This window comes from Colossoma macropomum, unplaced genomic scaffold (assembly GCF_904425465.1).
Source record: "Colossoma macropomum unplaced genomic scaffold, Colossoma_macropomum, whole genome shotgun sequence".
Classification (NCBI taxonomy): domain Eukaryota; kingdom Metazoa; phylum Chordata; class Actinopteri; order Characiformes; family Serrasalmidae; genus Colossoma; species Colossoma macropomum.
The window spans coordinates 28,901,249-28,917,844 of NW_023494785.1; the positions used below are offsets into that span (position 1 = coordinate 28,901,249).

At 37.4% G+C, this 16,596-nt stretch overlaps 1 protein-coding gene across 1 annotated transcript in view; it reads left to right on the forward strand.

The window, feature by feature from the left end:
- LOC118821269 (lethal(3)malignant brain tumor-like protein 4) overlaps positions 1-16,596 on the forward strand; it is a 110,194-nt gene that overhangs the window by 38,360 nt on the left and 55,238 nt on the right. The window contains 4 exon segments of the mRNA XM_036589814.1: positions 665-750; positions 1,240-1,350; positions 7,036-7,150; positions 9,473-9,584. Of these exon segments, the coding sequence (XP_036445707.1) occupies positions 665-750; positions 1,240-1,350; positions 7,036-7,150; positions 9,473-9,584 (424 nt within the window).

The window sequence follows — 16,596 nt, forward strand, 5'->3', positions numbered from 1 at the left end:
TAGGATACCTTGCCACACATGGTTGTTAGTGGGTTTGGAGGAGGGACATCAACGCAGGACCTCATTAATGCATGCAAGTTTTGGTCACCACACTACTAACACTACTTGTTAATGACAAATGCAGGGAAAAATGTGTAATGTAGGCTGTAGTAATAAACAATCAAGATGCATTGAATTGAATCGTGAGGTGCCTAGAGATTCCAACTGCTACATAAATGGGTAATGACAAACGTGTAGAGGTGTAACAATAGTAATAACTGTATAATAGTACTGTCTGAGGTTAGGAGTGCAAATGCAGCAGAATGATGCAGTGTTATATGTGCAAACATGACAATAATCTAAATTGAAAGAACAAGTAGTATGCAGCAGTCACTGAAATGTTACAAGCAGTGAATCACACTTATATAACACAGTGCTGCCATACCTGATATTGTACGCAGTGCTTGGTCTTCTGTTCCAGCGTTCATGTTACGGGGTTCTGCCTCGCAAAATTCTCACATTCACCGTTAGCCATAGCCATTATTAGCGTATTCAGCCACGTGCCTCAGTCACACGGGGCCACATGTTATACTCTTTTGCTGTTGCAGCCAAATCAATGAGCCTGGCAGCGTGTGCCATTCTTTTTTTTTTTCTAATCAGATTTTGCTTTTGGCTTCTGTTCAAGGACACCCCAATCCAGAGCATTTTGTATGGGAGGAGTACTTAGAAGACAACAGTGCTTCTGCAGTTCCAAGCGAAGCCTTTTGTATGGTGAGCACAGAATACTATTCACATCACAGCAAGACAGTAATTCCCATGTGTTTGAGAGCGCAAGAATGACAAAGAGTGTGTATATGTGAGTGTGGGTGTGCCCGTTTGTGTGTTTATATAGGTGCGTTTGTGCATCTGTGTATGTGAGTGTGTGTGTGTGTGTGTGTGTGTGTATGTGAGAATGAAAATGAGAGTAAGCTTGTGCGTGTAAGCATTGATGTCATGCTATTTTTGAGCTCTGCTGCGTTGTACTGCAGGATTAAGTGTTTCATAATGTCTCCCCATTATTGATAAATCCCCACCGCCATGTTTCACTGAGAAGAAAAGCCAAACCTCAAGGCTGAATGCATTTTGAATGGCAGTTCAATTAATGCAGGCTCACTGCTCCCTCACAATAGCTCGTAGTTGTAAATACCGCCAATGCAGCAATGCTTTATGCTCCTGGCAGAGAGCCTAGCAAAGGATCTGACAAACACTGTCCATCTGCAGAGAGCCCCTCATGGATTTCAGGTCAACATGAAGTTGGAGGCGGTGGACAGGCGAAACCCAATGCTGATCCGTGTGGCCACCATCGTGGACACTGAAGACTATAGAGTCAAGGTGAGTAGGCAGGGGAGAAGAGGGATCAGGATGCACATAAAAAACATTAGGGCTATCACAATAATTTGATTTAAAAAATAAATTGAATAAAATGTATCCTCTCACCGAATCAGCAGTGTTTAGTTGGTAATTTACATGATGATGCGTATTTAAATTTTTCTACTGGTATCTCTTAGGCCCTGTCCACACTTTGCATTAACATATGTCTTGGGGGGTCAGATTATAAGTGGACAGTGCTAAGTAAAGCCCCCCGCAGACTGTGCGATAACAGCAGCTTTATACATTTATTGCATGTCAAACTGCACAAGATGCTGTGGCCGAATTCCATGGCAGACTGTGCGACTGCAGATATGCTTCAGGTCAGACTGTAATAAAAAAAACTTGATGCAAAAAAATAACAATATTCTGTATATTCTGGAAAATAAAGCTGCACAACCAAAATAAGCCCTCAGCATTACATTTTGCCTCTCAAAAAAATGCACATTAAACAGCAAAGAGCGAGAGTTTGGAGCTGTCCATGGAAGTGGGCAACATGGAATGTCCATTCTCCAAATAGAGCTTAAGGGAAATGGCCTAATTTTTCTGTCCATTAGGTGGTAGTTAGCACTGCCATTTTAAGGCAGGTCTCTCTATATGTGAGCTGAATGATGGGGCACGCTAACGTATATAACAAATCTAACATAGAACTTCGGAGTATTAAGGTTTAATTTCATGTTTCTGACTCTGCCAGTAATTCATTGTACCCTGTCTTTGGTTGCAAAGGCTCTAAATCACATTCATATTGGATTTCTGGATACATGACTCAGTTTGATTGGCCAGATCGACTTTCATGTGTTTGTTTGTTTGTTTTTTTGTTTTGTTTTTTCCATTTTGTTAGCAGATCATGACCTCAGAATATGTGACAACATAGTCTGTGTTGTATATTCACATATTACAGCTTAAACACAGACAGTAGAAGTTTTTAACAGACATTTAGATAACACATTCACTTTCTTTGTTGTAGTTTACATTGACTGCTTTCAAAAACGTTTGAACTTAAAGCCTGCCTCTGAATGTTACTGCTACGGCCAATAGCTTGTTAGCAGTCTGATGATAAGGTCATCCTACACTAATGTCATGTTCATACATTCATATTAACTGTAGTTAATAAAAAGTGAAATGCTGTTGTGAAATATAGCATGATCCTCATATTAGATAGGTATCATTGTTAGGTTTGCTATGTTTTGCCTCTACCTAATCAGCATATACACATGTGCTTCATTACTACAGCAACCAGTGTTGCACGTGAGCGAATGCACCTACAGTCTGACCATCCAAATTAGATTTGGTAATTTGTAACTTGAACGGTCGGACTTAGACCTTTCACAAGTATTACATAACCACCTAATCACAATTATTTGAGATAAACGCAATTATTTGAGCTGACTGCAGTCGTTTGTTACATTATATTTGACAGTAATATTAAGCAGCAACAACAAAATGTGAATCAACTGTGTGGGCTGAGGCAAATAAATGGAAATAAAAGACAGTAGTAAATGCATTCACTGAGACACGTCATGGGACTAAGTTTTTTTTACTTGAGTGCTCTAATATGTTTAGAGGGCAGCACAAGTAATGTTAATTGATTTGTTAGATATGTAGCTAATTTTAATGTTTTTAGCAGGCTAGGAAAATGAGAGTTATTTTATATATATTTTCACTCTTAAGAGAAAACAAGCTTTGCTTGACTACACATGACTCTGCAGAACTGAGATTCGGCTACTCAGTTTTGCTACTTTTGGCTCGTACCTTAATACATGTAGTTAATGAACAAGAAAAGACAATTAAATTGTTAATCGCAATTATATAACAATTGGTCAGCTGAAATTAAAGCCTGAAAGACAGATCCTAATGGACATACCCCTTTGTTTGCGTTGTTTATATATTTTTGGTAGTGAAGTCTTTTTAAAGGCTTTCTAGTTAATATTTTTTCCAATAACATAATTAGGCATGGTTTGGTGTTGTTGAGTTGAAAATGGATTAATGAGTAGATTCCTTGATTTACTTCCGTAATCAGAGTGACGATTCTAAAGGACATCAGTTTAAGTGATGTTTCTCTTATTGACTTTGTGTAAAATGGTTTATGTTAGCAATGAATGTTTCTTTCCTTTACCTTCATGCTTTCTCTGTCTGTTTAAAGAACCTTAAGGCATTTATCTAGATGACAGTAAATCATATTTGTTTCTCAGTGGGTCAACTGGTTTCCCAGGTTGTAGTGCAATCAGTTTTACAATGCTTTCTGTTATATCTGCAGTGGTTTCAGAAGATCAATCTGCTACTTTATGATCATCTAAAAAAAAAAGCTTTTTGATGGCTCCTTCTTTGTGTCTTAGTGAGGTTACTAATACTTTTTTATACAACGTTTTCTGTAGTGTGAGTACTCTCTCTGAGCCATAAGCCCTGCAGCACTGCGGAACGCCACTTGCTGTGTCGCTGTATGAACGACTAACTGATTAGTCGCATTCAGGCTTTTCTGACTTGGAATCAAAACTCAAATCCCTTGTGTTTAGTCTTCAAGAGAGGCTTGGATGCCACTAATCATTCAGGCATTCATACAGTCGCACAGCAAGTACTGTTCTGCAGTGCTACAGGGCTGATAGCTCTAAATGACTACAAAAAATAGTGTGCAAAAAAACAACAGTATACACTTTTAGCCTGTAGTAAGTTCAGGAGTGGTTTTAGAAGAGAAACAGCCACTATCCCTGTATCAGTGAAAATACAATGTATTGTGACTGTTACACAGCATATCAAGATGTAGAAAAGTATTACCAAAAAAACTTTTAGATACATGTTGCGTCTTTTTATATCATAAATGCACAAACCCAAACCAGAGTATTCAGTACTGTACCAAAGTCTTAGGTAGCCAACAGTTGTTTAAAACCGTTTAGCCAGAAAGTGTGTGTTTACCATTAAACACTCTATAGCATTAGAATAAATACAAAACATAAACGCAGTGAAATGTAACAATATCCTTTTTAAAAGTTATTTACACAGGTACACAGGTTTTGTTTCTGACGTCTTGCTGCAGTCATTGCTTGAATTTGTTAAATTCCATCAGCAGCACACTTGATTTCATTTAATTAAGGACTAATTAGCTAAAGCAAGTGTTGGATGGAAGCTGGACTTCCTCAAAAAGAGATTTGGGAATGGTTAAGCTAACACACTGACGCACATCAAATCACAACAGGACACGCTTTGTGTTACACAGCAGTCCCCAGCAAATGCTGCAATCAAGACTTCCCTTGAAACAGTTTTTTCAGAATGCTCACTGGCTTTCAATGTATTATTTTATTAACTATTCCCATGCCTAGCAATTATGTCTTGGACTGACACTTGAATGTCTTTCTTAGCCAGGCTTAGTGATGACTCAAACTCGATAATGCTTTTTTTTTTGTGAAAATTTGGTAAACAAATAGCTGCTTACATCACAGATATACACACAGTGCATACATGTGCAAAAGTCAGAGACGAGTTTTCATTCAATTTCCACTCAAAATGGCTATTAAGTACAAGTTCCCAGTGTCGGGGGGGAAAAGCAGAACACATTTAACACAAAATTACACAGAAGCCTCAACACCTAAATATAATATCACATTTTTCAGGACTTACTAAGTCCTTTTATAACAGCTTCCGTTCTTTCCAGGAGGCTTAATTTTGGTATTTCAAAGAAATATACAGGGATGCTTTTATGTGCTTCTTGTAAACACCTCCAAAGTTCAGTTGTGAAAGTAGGTTGCATTTTCTGCTTCTCACAGTCCAAGTAATCTCAAACACATTCAGTGTTGTTGAGGTCTGGACTGGGGTGGTCGGTTCATTGTTTTAAAAAACACAAACAGCTTTTTTTATTTGATTTGCAGATGTTCTTTTTTGTTTATTTCCTTTTCTCAGTAAGGGCTTCTTGACAGCTACACATCCTTTCAGACTCAGTGTTGAGTCGTCTTCTTACAGTGGAAGGATGGACAGAAACACCTGTAGATTTTTTCAGATCTGAAGCAAGAGGGGAGCTTGATTTTCTCCTCTCTTCTAAAACATCAGGTTTTATTAACTGTTTAACTAATGTTGACAGTTTTGGTGGTCTACCAGATTGTGCACAGTTGTTACGAGTTCCATTTTCTCTATTTCTTTTAACTCCTAAATTTTCTGCCAAAAATGAATAACTTATGCTTAATGCCTATTCTGACCAAAAATTAAATAATTGAAAGGTGGTCTCTGAGTTTTACTCAGTCCTGTATGAGGTTATGTGTGAGTGTATGTGTATGTTGCACAGTGATGATGTGTGTTCTAATGGGCCAAGACAAAAGGCCGTTGCCATGCTGCAGCCTATAATGTCTGCTGTGCCTGGTATTCCCTTATGTGATTTATGAAAGCATCTCCCTAGTCATATTAATTCTTAATTGCGTGATCAGACACCAACCATTAGCAGTGCATGGCTCTTACGCAGGCCGAGGGGGCGCATTGACTGCATTGATTTCGGCCTGTTCTCATTTGAAAACAACTATCCATCTTAATCAGACATGCTCTGGAGCATGTCAGCCTTGAGTACTTCCCAATAAGAGGAACTCGTTAGAAAACAAAAAAAATCAGATATCCATTATTGTCACATTTCGTTTGGTTCAGCTTTGTTTCATTTTTGCTTTGAAGTGCTTAGTCACTCTGCGATTTCTCACGGGAGACATTTTCACTCTCTGTGGGCAAGTAAACATCATCAGGCCGAGGGTATCTGCAACTATTGGCACCATAAAATTTAAGTCGTAGTCAATTTGCACGTACTTTCAGAGTGACACTGAAGTGGATTACTTTATTTACCCTGAAAATAGAGAGCAGAGTGAAGTATGCTCTGGGAGCACAGGCTGCTGATAAGTGAGATTTTGGATTTCACTGCTGATGGAAGTAAAGCTCAGCAGTTAGTGGCATCACACTTAATTTATACTGCAGTGAAGTCACATCAGAGCTCGCTCAGATGCTGCAGATTGAGGTGTTTCAGATGTGGCAGAAATTATGCGGACTTTGCAAAGTTTGACATATTTATAAAAAGCAGGCTGATGTTTTTGTACTGATTCTTTTTTCATGGAAACTAACTTCAGTTGTTTAGATGCTTGATTTGGTTAAACTCACAGTCACTCAGCTAATTACAAAATCGAAAGAGAATAGTCAGCATCTGCCAACTGTGCTGTATAATTGAATTTTTTTTTTTTGAGATATTGAATATTTCTCACCATGTTGACAGATCTTACAGTACTCTGAGCTAAAAGCAAGGCTGCTGCTTGTGCTAGATCTCTCTAGAGCTTTCTGGAGGCTGCATGGGCCACTGATTTAAATGTAAAAGAATAACTTTTTGTGACTTTGTTTTTCCTCAGTTTTACATATTGAGTTTTGTCTTTTATACCGTACAAAATAAGCAGTGGCTCACTTTCCAAGTTAGTGTTGTTTGGGCGTATAGTATATAAAGAAGAGTTTCATTTCAAACTGCTGTATAGCCATTTGTAACAATTTTGGATATATATCCATATCTATTTTTACACACACACACACACACACACACACACACACACACACACACACACACACACACCCACACACACATTGGTCGGTAGATTGATTGATTGATTTTGCATTTTGATAAATGAATGGCTTTCTTTTTAACAGGTGCACTTTGATGGCTGGCACTCAAAATTTGATTTCTGGGTAGACTCTGACTGGCCAGACCTCCATCCTGTGGGCTGGTGTGGAAGGACAGGACACCCTCTGGAACCCCCACTGAGTGAGTGTACATTACTCTGTATAGTATGTATGTGGTGTATAGGTCTGTCACAAAACGCTGTGATTTGAAGGTGAGCAAGTCTAGACAAATCCATATTACTCAAACACACACCTAATTCATGATCTTTAGATACAGTCTTGAGACTACTTTTTTAAAATTGCTTAATGTGTTAGTGTATTATGTAAATTATGCTTTGTCTGGCTATGACATGCCTGGCTAAGCATCAGTTGTGCAAATTCATGCACTCCAACAAATTTCTTGTTTCTGTGTAATCTTTGATCAAAGTGTGATCACTGTTGCCCTCCTCAAAATGTCTTCTGACGTTTAGTTGTGCCACTGTGTTCCAGCAGCAGGGAAAAAAGTATGCTAACCAGTCATACCTCAGCATGTTTTGCTTTTCCATTGCCACCACCCTGAGCAATCATCGAGCGAAAACACCCGTCATCACCTCGGCTTCCAGTTGCGTGTACTTGTAACTCCAGTTGGTTAGCCTGCTGCAAATGACCTCTTCTTGTCTTCATTTACTCTTTCACTTTTGGTTTTGGGCTGGTTGTAAAAACAATCCCTCATGAGTAATTTTGGTTTGTTTACACCGGAAGCACGTGTTCATGTTAACACAAGTGAGGTAGTTTGAAAGTCTGGCCAATTTTCAGCCACACTGTGTGTCTGTTCAGCTGATGATGTGGGCAACACACACACACACACACACACACACAGTCCAGCTCTTGCTCACACACATTAGATAGTTATGCTTGTACACAGGTCTGCTTTAATGATAACCTGATTTTATTTATTTTCTTCATGAAGTTTTGTGGAAATGTAATAAAAGTGAGAGTAATGTTAAAAAAGTTAGTCTTAAAACATCAAAAAAATATATTAAAGTACATATTAAACATTTTCAACAAATAACAGATCATGCTTCTGAAACTATGAATCAAATATGGATCAAAATGTTGTTGTACTTCTTTTTTGACAAAATCTGTTCATTTTCATTTTTTTATTTTTGGCTTTTCTGCAAAACAGACCGATTCTGCTGACCATTAAAGTCTGGCTCCATGTTCGTTTCATTTCAGGACACCTGATTTTTACAATCTAATCCAATCTTGAAGAACAAAATCATGTTGTACTCAAAATTATTTCCTGTTCAATTGTTGTTTCACTTTAAAATGAATAACGTTACAGAAGAAAATATGTTCTGATTTCTGATTAACGTTCACTTTGAGCTTTTAGTTAATTACAGGGAACATTTTGGGTTTCGGTTAGTAAACTTGGTTGTTATAACTTTCCTGATGGATACGAATAAATAAATTTCAGCTTCCGGCGTGGAAAGTAATAAACGAACAAGACTGTGTTGTACTGAAATGTATTGAGCTGTATTTTAGGATCCCAAGATTAATTTTGAGCACTGTAAGTCACAGACATGGCACATCATGCAGTTGTATATGTGCCTCTTTCTATAGTGATTGATGGGCTGTACAGGAAAGAAGTGAATTCATGATCTGTGTTCAGTTTGTGAGCTGCTGCATGCATCCACACTGCCTTTTTGCAGAGCCTGGCTTATATATGAAATATGGCTAAATATAGTCAATAAAAGTATGACTCATATGGATGTAGCTGCAAATTAATATTTTGCATAGCAATTAAGTAACAATTAGCATGGCATTAGAAATGCTAACACTGATAGTGATTTATGTTTCAGATGTTTCAGTTCTGTTTGAGTCACTTGTGTTGTTCTGTTCTCACATTTTCAAAGATACTGGACATTTCAGTAGATAATGAGACAGTTTAACACCAGTGTCAGAATTATTTCCACAGTTGCCTCGTAGGTCTGGTCAAGCTGTAATAAAGCTGACTTTTATTACTGCTCCCAAGAAGCCTTCCTCATGAATATAGTGATGAATCTTTCACCTCTAGAGCTGACCTTTGTGAATAACATTTGGCCATGTTGAGCCTGGTGTGTTTTACTTGACAAGGTATTTGCACACTGCTGTATTTGTGTGTTAAATTTGTTCTTAAGTACAAAAGCCAAGCAGTTATGAGGAGAAAAACAAGCTCCTGATTTAATTTCAGCTGTGAGATACATCTTGCAGGGATAGCAAAGCAGCATGTTTCTCCCATTCCCTTCACCATAACTACATTTGAGGTTTAGTCGAAGACAATATAACATTGTTTACTGCAAACTAGAGCTCAAGCTTCATGCATATTATGTGGATGAGTCGTCTATGTCAGTGTTTCTCAACGCCAGCCCAAAATTGTTTCTATAAAGGAATTTGATGCACTTTTTTGAGCATGTTTTTAAGTGGTTATTTTCCCTTATTGCAGCACAAGCAGGACCTTCTGACCTCAAGAGCTCCGTCACGCAGGGCGTGTGTCCAACCCCAGGCTGCAGGGGAGTGGGCCACATCAAAGGCGCAAAATACACAGGACACCACAGGTATGGCAGAGCACTCAAAGTAGTGCTTCCCAAAAGCTCTTTTTGCTTTGACTTTGATTGACATTGCAAGACAGCTTGAGAAAAATAAAAGCCAGAAACTGCAAGCTTGCACCATACTATGAAGAGGGCTTTGTTAAGACTGGGTGTAAGACTTAACTTTGTACCATTTTACAATAAGACTATCCTTATAGTATATGATTTATAAACAGTTCAGAGTTAGTTTATTAATGGTCAATAAATAGGTCATAAATGAGTTACAATTAAATAAGCACATTAATATATAACACACATAAATAAGAAGAACAGCACTGACCTGTTGATCTGATGAATATGAAGAGTTGATGGGTTCGGTGCTGACTGAGAAGACAAATAAGTATCCAGCAAGAGTATTAACAGTATCAGTGAATGTGGACTCAATATTTGGCAAGCAACAGGCCCCTGTTACCCTTTTTATGAATGTGTTATAACTGCATATTCATGTTTTTAATGTGTTTATTATATAATTAACAACAATGTAATAGACTAATTTTAAAGCTTTCATAAACCCTTTAAGAGATGTCTTATTACAAAGCACTACCCTTAAATTTGACTCTTCTCTGAATGAACATGTTGAATGTTTTCATGGCAAGTTTTCACCTGAAAAGTTGTTGGTGGAGGCAGATCTGAAATCAGCCTATGGTGGAGCTGTGATTTGGGAAGAAACAGTAATGTGATAAATATTTTAGCAAAATACCTTGATAGCAATAAATGAAACAAAAACTAATACATTTTAAACAGTGTTAATTACTGAGAGGCATTCACCAGTCAGTAAATGATTGTGATTGTAAAGTGTTGAAGAAATAAGCAAATAAACGGTGGGAATACGTACATAAGATGTTGCTGTTGTAAATGCTTTAGTGATAGATCGTTGTCTTTTAGCATTTCCTGGCCATACAGTCATAATACTCACAATAACTGCTTTGTAAATGACAAAACTAATTTGTGGTTTTAAAACCACTTTGTGGCAGTGTTTACAGTTTAACTTGATGTTTTATACCCAAAATGGATGTAGAGCACGTCGATTTCTGTGGACTGTCAAAACTGCTATTAGAACTAAACGACCTTTGACATATTACATATGTCAGGGCCCAAGCACTGTGCACTGTTGTGGAGCCAGTACAAACAAAACAAATGATACGCCATCTATTTAGAATAAATGTGGGATCTCCAAAGGAGATGTCTACTACATTCCATACACATTGACATTTTGACATTGGTATGGTAAGCAACAGATTTTTAACACATACAAACCCGATTTTAAAGATATGTGAAATGCTAATAAAATCAGAAATAAGTGATTAATACATTCTGTTTGACTTATATTACATTGGATAATGTATGAAAAAAAAACTTATTTTTTACCTTATGAACTTGGACAGGAGCATTTTTGTCACTGTGTTACATCATCTTTTCTTTTAACAACATTTAAGTCATTTGGGAACTGAAGTGACCAATAAATCCAGTTGAAAAAAATGAGTTTTTTGCCATTCTTCTGTTTTCAGCTGTGCAAGGGCAGGACCTTTGTTGTATTTTGAGTTTAATAAGACATAAGTTTTCAATGGCCTGTTCATGATAACAATCTGGATGGTCCTTTTCTTCTTTGGCCCATAGATCACAACATCCATTATTCTTATAAACATAAACATCTGAAAGGTTGACTCATCAGACTACAGTGCACATTTCCACTGTGCATCTGTCTATTTCAAATGAGCTGGAGTCCAGAGAGGTCAGCAGCATTTCTGGATGTTGTTGATGTATGACCACTGTGCATAGTATAGTCTTATCTTGCATTTGTGGATGCAGTACGGACGCTGTTTATTGACAAGATCTTTTTTTTAAGTATTCCCAAAACGATGTGGTGATATCCACCATAGAAGCATGCCAGTTTTTAATGTCGTGCTATCTGAGGGGTCAAAAGTCATGGACATTCAGTTGTGGTTTTTTCTGTCCTTTACGCAAAAAAAATTCTCTGGATTCCCTGAATCTCTTGATAGTATGTGCTGTAAAGAAAGAAATACTTAAAATCCTTGCGGTCCCTGGTTGAGGGATGTTATTTTTAAACTGATGCATTTTTTCTGATGTTTTTTGGCGAAGTGGTGAGCGTTGACTCATCTTTGCTCATAAAGGACTAGGCCTGTCCTGGAAGCTACTTTTATATCCCAGTATGACTACATCACCTGTTTAAGGTTTTTTTTATTATTATTTTATTTATTTATTTTTTTTAACATTTTAACATTTGCTCCTAGTCTTCCTAGTCTGCCCTTGTCCCAACTTTTCAAATCAAAATATCTAGAAAAGAATATAGTTTTTGGATATGACTTCTTGTTGAGCTGAATTAAATAATAATTCCACAACAATTACCCCATATCTTAATCTCAAAGTGCACCAGAACTTACTGACTTAATTTTAAACTCAACACATTTTTTTGCCGCTAGACCCTGCTGCTTATCACCTTTTTCACTGCTTATGAGTTTTTATGTCTGTATTGGTGACTCGTTTAATTATCGCCCCGCTCAGGGCTGTATGTGCACTCACCTTAATGTGAACTCCAGAGTGTTTACAATGAAGACTCAACTGGCACTGATCTTGAGAGCTGGCCATGAGCCTCCTAATCCAAGGAGTGTTATAGAAGCGAGCTCAAGGCTGTTGAAGGCCGTTAAACAGGAGCAGATTAACGGGGAAGGGGGAAGGTCTCTCCTGGCCATGGTTCAGAGACTGTGGGCCACTGAGGCTCCACAGCCTGCATCTTCCGCCAAGAATCTGTCTGCACTGATCTCTCTAGACTGTGCATCACCCAGCCTCCTGTGATGAGGGTTACGGCCTGAAAAAAACATTCATTTCAGCCGCTTAAGATTTGTGCAACCTGTCAGGGTCTTATATCTTGTCAGGATTTCTTTTATCTTTTCAGGTGTTCACTGGGCCGGCATTGCACTACACCGTCACAGCGTATGTGTGCCTCTCGGACCACCCGCTAGTATTTTCTCTCGCCCTTTGCAGATCAATGAGGAATAAGCCGGAGAAACGCCAAATTAAATTTTGATCGATGTGATCCAAAGTGTAATAAGAAATGTAAGCTGCATGTTCTCTTGTGTGCCCTTCCTGTTTTTTCCAACCGCTGTGGAAAAGCATGGAATGCAATCAAGCTTCTCACTATTCTGCTGATCACCTTTTCCAGGCATGTAATCATGGCAGAATCAATTGGGAGTAGAATGTGCATACTTTTACTCATCCTCAGACTGAGAGGCACGGGTCCTTCAGAGAGTAATTTCTGATTAAAGAGGGAGAGCGAGAGAAATAGGGTTTTTGTAAGCTGTGCTGCGAAAAATCCTCTTCTTCTCAAACACCAAAAAGGGCTGAGCTTCATTAGTGAATAATTTACATCTCATTTACATACATTAGCATACGATTACCTCCTAACTGTTTTATCATAGCAAAGGCATTACTTTGTTCCATCAAGAGTCACATGCAGGAGATAATACTATGTAATAATGTCTACAACTTCTAAAATGCTCAACATACTTGAGGCACACAGAAAAGCACCCAGTCTGAAGAACGCTATGACTTGTTTTCATTACTCTGATAAGCTGCCTCTAGAAGTAAATCATTATGACATCTTAAAGGCTGTTTATGTGAAGAGCCCTAAAGTGATATTATTACAATAAACAAGTCTTCCTCGTGCAGACCCGTATGAAGCTTCTCTGAAATGTGCTGTAATAAAAGCATCATTTGACATGCATATTAAAGTGCATAATCACTGAGAGCTACTTCATATTGTTGCATGGCCGCCTCCACCATTGCCAGCAGAGTTCCATATTTCGATTCCCTATCCGTTAATGGGGATTAGATGAGTTGAATCATTATCTCAAAATGAAGATTATGGGGTGTGGAGTCAGAGCCTCATTTCCAACATCCTGAATTTGATCAGATATGCTGTAGGTAATGATTCCTGTACATTTCCTGAAGACTTACATTGAACAGTTTATATGTTTTAATACAATCCATCCTGCCTCATTTTGAGCTGATGTCAGAGTTTAGGATCATGATGTGTTTTGACAATAATGTAGTCATTGTATAATGGCAGTGTTAAATGGTTGGGAACAGCGATTTTGTGCGTAGAGGTGTGGAAACAGACGACTGGTGTAAATTAGTCAGTCAACAATCCTTGACATTCTTTGTTAAAGAGATGCACGAATGAAGCAGGGCTGTACAATGAAACAGCATTGCTGCACATGCTGAGGGAAATTGATCCTGTGCAAATACAAAAAGATCACAGTGGCAGGAGTAACTTTTTGAATATATCCATTTAAATATTCAGGTAATTCACAAACTACTGTCACTTCATGGCATTTGCAGTGTCACGCTTTTCTCCACTTCTCAAGCCATCTCTTCAACTCATGTGAGCACAGGTTCACTGCTAGTGTTGTTGTAGTCCATCAGGTAATTTGAATGCTGTTACAAATCCAAATGTCTGTAAACATGAGGCCTCATGAAGTACAAAAAGCACAGGGTTGTTCAGGTTGGGATGTAATGCCAGATGTAAATCCGGCCATTATTTGACATTTTATCATTTGCCTTCCAAAAAAAATAAATAAATCAGCCCATAAATGTCTTTGGATTTACAAGCTGAGGCACCCGACTGCTTCTCTGCCTTTGCTATTAGCCTATATCCCTTTTAGAATGGATTTATAAAGTTAAAATTCACAAATAACAATGAGCTTTACCTTTAGGTATCTAAACTATTAGGTAATAAACTTTCACTTCCTGTTTTTAAATCTGTGGCTGCAACCATATGCAAAATCCTGGTGGTGTGGGTTCGACTTCTGTTCCACTTATTGGGATTACTGCTTTTATAATACTAATTCAGTCCAAATTATGTAGGGATCTGAATTATACAATTATGATTACAGTGTTTTTCTAGGCAGATATTATGAAGCTCTTTCATGTTATATTTTAAGTTGTCTGTTTTGTAAGAGTGCATATGTTTTGTATTGTGTCCATCATGAAGCCAAAGGCAGATTTCCACAAATGAACAATAGTTATCTCTCTATTTGTCTTTTTAGAAGAATTATCATGTAGTTTTTATTTCAGGGCTACAATTTTGCATTAATATGCATCTCACCTAGCACTAGTGCTGCAATTAAAAAAAAAGCTGCATACAGCCCTGATTAAGGGCAAGAGGACATTCTGAGTTACATTAAAATGCCAATATCCAAATTTTTATGAAATTTTTACTTTTTTTTTTCTGGGGCCATGTATGACATTTGCATTGGTTTATTTTCTAAAAAAAAAAAAACATGTAAATGACCTCTGTTTTGATTGGTTGGCCTGTATTGTGTTGTGCCTTTTAGACACCATCTTTTTCAGGGCCATCCATGGTTATGGCCTGGTAAACAAGCTCCTGTCCCAACTTTTTTGGAACATGTTTCAGGAATCTCTTATAGAATGAGTGTGTGTTTAGGAAGACAGTGAAATTCATGAGGTAAAACATCAAATACAGTCTTCAATTTAATTCAGGTCAAACAGAATTTACTAATCACTGCATTAAATTTTTTTTTAACCTTTTAACACATTGTCCCAACTTTTTTGGAATTAGGTTTGTACCAAAAAGTCATTATTTATTTTTAGCTTGACCTTCTTCCAACCTTTCTTCATCCCTTAGAATAAATAGGTTGTTGTTACATTACCTTTAAGACAGACATATGTAAATGAGTTTAGTTCTGATTAGCTGCTCTGTATTGTGCCTCATTCAGAAAGCAGTCTTGAGCAGAGTTGAAACACTGCTTATAACTTCAGCATGAATGGGTGGAGCTAAACTGCTCTAGGCTGAATAGACAGATATATGCAAATACACTGCTTTTGTGACATCACAAAAATAATGAATTCAGAATGCGCTGTTTTTGTAGGTTAGTTTGCATTTATAGAGTGTAGTGTGTACGTTAAGTGTTTACATACTACATCTAACTCCTAAAATGATTATATTATTATGGTAATATATATATTATGAGAAGCACTTTTCAGAGCTCATCCTACCTTACTAAATGGCAGTAGAGAGCACTTGCAAACATCTCCAAAAATATCCTAGAACCCTCTCCTGAAGCACACATTGATTTCTGTCTGGAAGCCATCTGTACTGTAGGAAAGGGCACCATGCGGTGAAGCGAAGCCCATTTGACTGCAGTAATTTTAGCCTACTCACATCTAGGCACCTCAGTCTATTTTTGCACTTCTCCAAAACGCTCCAGCTTCTTCTCTATCTCACTCTCTCTCTCTCTTTCCCTTGCATATACTACCTCCTCTTTCTTCTGTCCATTCTGTCATGCATCAAACAGTTTTAATGATCAGTGACATGGCCAATAATTCTACAGCCTTGTCAACACAAATTCTAGTGGAGTACCGCAGCGTCAGTTGTGCTGACAGTGAGATTTTTCACTCATCACACTATCGCACAGGAATAGACTAGCAGATCATGATCTGGTTTGATGTTGTTGTTTTTGTTTTATTGTAAATTCCTAAATAAATGATTAAATAAAATCATTAGAAAAAAAATAAAAAATAGAAAGTAATAAATTAATATAGTGGATAAACAAAAGAGCACCGAAAAAACAAAGGAGTGTTTTTTGTTTTTTTTTTTTTCTCAAAAAAGGTGATTTTTATATATGTATCGGAAGAAAACCTTGTATCTCCAAAATGATAACTTTACAAGAGAAAGAAAAAACCTATTTTAGTTTTAATGTAAGTCAATAGAACCAGACTTTTTTTAAAGTCATTTTGGGTTGTTTCTTTTAATCCATTCATCATGAAATTACATACAATGTAAAGGGCAACATGCATTTTCAAATTATGTCAAAAACTAAAAAGTGCCAAAAATAGAGATACAAGGTTTTCTTTCGACAAGGACAATATATATATGTGTGTGTGTGTGTGTGTGTGTGTGTGTGTGTGTGTGTGTGTGTATGTATATATATATATATAT